This window comes from Molossus molossus, unplaced genomic scaffold (assembly GCF_014108415.1).
Source record: "Molossus molossus isolate mMolMol1 unplaced genomic scaffold, mMolMol1.p scaffold_m16_p_2, whole genome shotgun sequence".
Lineage (NCBI taxonomy): Eukaryota > Metazoa > Chordata > Mammalia > Chiroptera > Molossidae > Molossus > Molossus molossus.
Genome location: NW_023425355.1, coordinates 51,234,284 through 51,239,579, shown reverse-complemented (window position 1 = coordinate 51,239,579; position 5,296 = coordinate 51,234,284). Strand labels below are relative to the sequence as shown.

The window sequence follows — 5,296 nt, the reverse complement described above, 5'->3', positions numbered from 1 at the left end:
TCCCAGAATCTAAGGGCGTTGGCCATTCATTGGACACACGGCATGTCAATCCTCGCTCCTCAGTCAATGAGCGTGAAGCTTGTGAAGAGGGGGCACGGCCTCTTGTGGACACGTCTCCCTGCCCCTGGCCCTCCCCCCCCCCGGGGTCTGGGGAAGCCTTGGTGGGTGGTTCCTGACATCTGCCCCCTGCCCTTCCGGTTGGTCGTGGGGGCCTCTCCAGGCACCCCCAGAGACTGTTGTCCCTCAAGGGCCAGCGCCTCTGCCGCCCCGTGCACCTCACGTCGGGCCTCACGGTCAACGGCCTCCTCTCAGCGGCCACCATCTTGGCGGTTGAAGCCACAGCCTGATCGCTGCCGGCCTGGTTGAGGTACTGCCTGCTGCCATGTCTGACACTGACCGTGGAAACCTGGCCCCAGGTGGCCGGGAGAGCCCCGTGGGCGAGCTGGCAGCCCGGGGCAGGGCAGCGGGAGCCGAAGAGGCGGTGGTCCATGACGCTGGGCCCCCCGGGGACGGGGATGAGGCGGCCGGGGCGGGGGGAGATGGACGGGCCGTGGGGAGCCCGGGGGAGGCGGCCGGGGCGGGGGGAGTCCCGGAGGGCAGCGTCGTGGAGGAGGACTCCGACATCGGGCCGGCTGACGAGGGGGAGGAGAACGCGGAGCAGGGCCCGGAGGTGGCGGTGGACGCCTACCAGCTACCCATGGTGGGCTTCCGCTTCATGTTCCTGAACCTGGTGCGCACGCTGCTGCACCGCCTGTACTACAACGACCACGTCCTGGTGCGACCCCGCGGCACCGGCAGGATGGTCTGGCCCAGGCACCAGAGGCCCAGGCGGGCGGCCCAGATCCGTGTGCTCTTGGTGCCCGAGGCCTCTGGAGAAGGGGGCGCGGCCGCGGGGCCCGAAGGCTCTAGAGAAGGGGCCCCCGCCCCGGAGGAGCCCGAGGGCCAGGCCGAGGCCCAGGAGCAGTCTGCCGCTGGGGAGACGGAGGAGGCGGCGGAGGAGGAGCTGGTGCTGGAGGCCGAAGGCCCAGAGGGTGAGGACTGGGCGGAGCGGAGGGGAGGACGTGGAGTCAGAAGGCCCCATGGCGGGCGGGCCACCGCGGGGGCGCTGGCGGGTCCAGCTCACTCACTCGCTCACTCGCTCACTCACTCGGGTGGGTGGGGCCCTCAACACACTGCAGGCCAGGTGGGCCGAGGAAAAGCGCAACTCCATAAGGACCTTCCTTCTGCGCCTTGAAAAAATGCGTGGCCCTCTGCCAGCCTCTGCTATGAGATCTGACCTCATCAGTGCAGTTCATGGCCCTCAGACGGATGGAGGAATGTCGGGGGGTGGAGGAATGTGGAGGGATGGAGGAATGTCCCGGGGGGGGGGGGAATGTCCCAGGGGGGGGGAGGAATGTCCCAGGGGGCAGGTGTTCAGGAGGGAGCAGGGGAGGACATGAACGGGAACCTGGAGGAAAAGAACACGCGATAGCAAGTGTTTGATCCCCAAACACTGAGAACCGATTCCGAGGACTTTGTAAAAGTGAAATATTCAGGCAGCTGAGGAACTAATGAGCTTCACCATAGAATTTGTCACCGAGGCAAAAAGATGTTCGCAAGAAACTTCTGACCACAGCGTACAGAATGCCCTAGACCCCAGTGATTCTGATCTCTTCTCTGAAAGGCCAGAGGTCATCAGCAGCACAGCTTGACTAGAAACAGAGAAATAAGGTCACTGTGAAAACGGTCGAGCAGCAGAACCGTGAGGGCCATGAGAGTGTTGTAGCAGCTAGTGGCAAGGTGCCTAGCTTTCTGTTCCTAGTTACTTCCATCCTCCTGCTTCTCCTGAGGGTGGAGTAATGTAGGTTCTCATTCGTTATGAATTGGCTTTTTTTTTTCCTGTGAATATCTGATCCCAAACTCTGTCTTATTCTTCACTAAAGAGACAACTAAATATCAGCATGAAAACTCTGAGGAAGAGGCCCAAGATGCTGAAAGTAATGAAGAACAAGAGGAATTTAACAAAAAACAAGAAGGACCCAAAAAGGATGAGGAATCAGCAGAGAGCAGGTCCGGAAAATCCAAGTGTCTGTGTGTAGCTTTGAAAATCACCCAACCATTCCTAGCATTTACCTGTTCCTGACAGCTGTATTTTTTAAAAAATTCTCCCAGTAAATTAATTAAGAAAAAAGGTATTTTTTTTTTAGTTTAAAATTCAATTTTATCTACTTAGAATGTTAATAGAGTACTCATACACCTAGTAATATAAAACACATTACCTACTGAAATATACTTCATGGCTACTCATTGATTCTTATGAGGTCTTCTGTCCTCTACCTGTAAAGACTACTAACAAATGGTAAAAGTATCAATATCTAAGACGAATATTTGTCTAGAAACCAGTTACTATACACAGCAGCTAAAGTAGCTGAGCTATGTACTAACTGGGCCTTTGTGGCCACAGAAATGCAGTCTGATTATGATGCGAAGTGAAATAAGCCAGTCAGAAAAAGACAAATACCGTATGATCTCATTTATATGGGGACTCTAATGAACAAAATAAACTGACCAACGAAATAGAAACAGAGGCACGGATACATGGAACAGATGAGTGGAGGGGCGGTGGAGGGGACTGGATGAAAGAAGGTGAAGGTATTAGCCAAAGAACACACATGCATAATCCATAGACACAGACAACAGTGTGGTGATGTGCAGAGGGAAAGGGGGGGGGCAGGGGCTGGGTGGAGGTGGGCAAAGCAGAGGGATGGGGACATCTGTAATAGTGTGAAGAAAAATAAAGTTAAAAAAAGGAAACGAGTCTACTATACTAACTAGGAGACAAGGACTACTTATAAATAGCAAAAACTTAACCGTTTCAAGTAGAATGACATTTAGTGATTAATACCTAAAGTTTTGATTGTAGATGTTTGTATTTCATGTGACAGTCCAAAGAAAAGGAACTTAATCATAGTATGATTGTTATTTATCACTGAATTGGTAATGAAGTCTCGAGGTTTATCTTATCTTTGAGTATATTTAAATGGTTAACTTTTTCTCTCTTGTTTTGCACTTTCACAACTGTGTATTTTATAGCAGCCTCTCATATGGCAGATACAGAAACTGAGGGTCTGGGAGGGTAAGGGACTATCACTTGTTGAGTGAGCACAGGCTTTTAAGGTGGAGAGATTTATTTAAATCCCAGAATGGCCTCCCAAGGAAAAGAAAAAGCATTTATGGTGTTAGGCAAAAGGGAGACAAGGTTGACGTGATCATGCTTGAAGCCATGGGTTACAGGAGCACTCTATATCCAAAGGTTACAATGAGCAGATATTTGGTTCTGTACAAAATGTCCATAGACACATTTGATCCACGCCAAAAGGTCCTTGATATTTAAATTCCACTCTTCTGCAAAATTGGAACCCAGAGCCATCTACCTAACTCCATGTGCCAAGGCAAAAGGATTATTATTGGCAATACGGCCACAATACAGTTATTGGACCAATACAACACAATGGCATTTTTTAGGTATTAATCCTATAAAGCACAAGTGTAAGTAAATAGTATGGGTTATTTGAACCCAGGATGCTTTCTAAGCATGGACATTCTGAACAAGACCAAATTCCAAGGACTTTTTAGTGTGGACCAAAAGTCTCAGTGAATATTTTGGACAGGACCAAATGACCTACAAGGCAGGTTACAAGAGGGAAACGTGTTGTTCTTCTGAACTTGTTGAGATATAGCACACAAATGCAGCAGGTACACTTAGGGCTATTTCCTTAGACTTAGAAAACCATTGGAGCTGATTCATGCCTTGTAAGTGCTCATTTTCTCTCATTTCATCCTGCAGTTTGGAGGAGTAGAAAGAAGATGGAGAAGAAGAAAGAATTTGCTGTTCACTCTTTTCAGGGTTTCCATTTTCAGAAGCCCATGGGGATTTTATTAAACACTGATATCATTCCAAAGTTCACCACCCAGAAAGTGCTATACAATGGTTTCTAACTTTTGTTTCTGACAACTACATTTGACAGCATTTATTTTAGTTAAAAATGAGTTTGTTTTCATTAGTAAACTAAGATGCATGTGGATTTTATTTAGATAAATAATCCTGACTCAAATCTCTCTTACTTCATTTTGAATGGTAGCACTTTCCACCATTTTGTAAGACTGTTTTAAATTATTCTATGGAAACAAAAAATAAATTAAAATGTCAACTTGAAAACAATTTTTGTAAAGAGAGAGACAGATGTCAAGCCTTTAGAGCTGCTCTGTCCACTGTGTTAGTCACTAGCCATTTGTGGCTACTGAGCACTTAAAATCTGGCTAGTGTCACTTGAGAACTGCTGTAACAATAAAAATATTACTATGCTCACTAATAAATTGTATACTGATTGCCTGTTTAAAGGACAATATATTGAGTTAAATATACAATTAAAATTTATTTCGCCTGTTTCTTTTTTGATGTAGCTGCTAGAAAACTTAAAACTATGCATGTGACTTGTATTATGTCTGCTAGACAGAGAGGCCCTGGAGCAGTTTCGAAGGAAACCTCATAGATGGTCCAGCTTGCCTGGGGGACAGACATTGATTTGGAGCAGTGGTTGTTAAAGTTTGGTTCCCAAAACAACATCATGAGCACCACTCAGGAATTCTTAGGCTCTACCCAATACCTACTCAATCAGAAACTCTGAAGGTAGGCCCAGCAACCTGTACAATTTTTAAAAAGGTTTTTGTTTATTGATTTTTAGATAGAGAGGAAGGGAGAGGGAGAAATAGAAACATTCATTGTCTGTTCCTGCACACCCCCTACTGGGGCTCGAGCCCACAACCCAGGCATGTGCCCTGACCAGGGATCGAACCAGGACCTCTTGGTGCATGGGGAGTGCATGTGACAATGCTCAATCCACTGAGCCACACCAGCCTGGCACAACCTGTGTTTTAATGAGCCCTCCAGGGGATTCTGATGCAGCTCAGGTTTGAGAAGCATTTGTTTAAAGCCACAGGGAAAAAAGCCAAGACTCACCTATGGTAGGACCAGACCTAACTCACTGGCTTGGGACTGTTGCAGGTAAACTGAACAGGATGGCAAGGGCTGGACTGAGGAGAGTGGAACTTACAGAGGTGAGAGACAGAGGGGCTAAGAGTGTGTGTTGGCAGCAGAAAAATGCATAAGGGCAAAAAGCCAATTTCAGAAGGATACAAACACAATACTATGTATATGAAGTCTAAAAAACATGCAAAATGATCACCATGGATTGATTGTGGATCTGGAGTAAAAAGTATACATATGGGAGATGCATACAAATGTAGCATGTGCAAT

The 5,296-nt window shown here is 47.7% G+C and overlaps 1 protein-coding gene across 1 annotated transcript; it reads left to right on the top strand.

The window, feature by feature from the left end:
- The first annotated feature begins 382 nt into the window (after positions 1-382).
- On the top strand, positions 383-2,122 carry LOC118635300 (cancer/testis antigen 47A-like). Its single transcript, XM_036270064.1, has 2 exons — positions 383-1,151; positions 1,923-2,122. Exons 1-2 carry the CDS (start codon positions 383-385, stop codon positions 2,120-2,122), a joined length of 969 nt encoding a protein of 322 aa, XP_036125957.1.
- Positions 2,123-5,296: the final 3,174 nt, after the last annotated feature.

What these genes read in the sequence shown, in the direction of transcription:
- LOC118635300 (XM_036270064.1), top strand. Translation starts at nt 383, where the DNA reads ATGTCTGACACTGACCGTGGAAACCTGGCCCCAGGTGGCCGGGAGAGC. An exon ending in TCACTCGCTCACTCACTCGG is followed by an intron (nt 1,152 to 1,922) that starts GTGGGTGGGGCC and finishes TCTTCACTAAAG; the next exon opens with AGACAACTAAATATCAGCAT.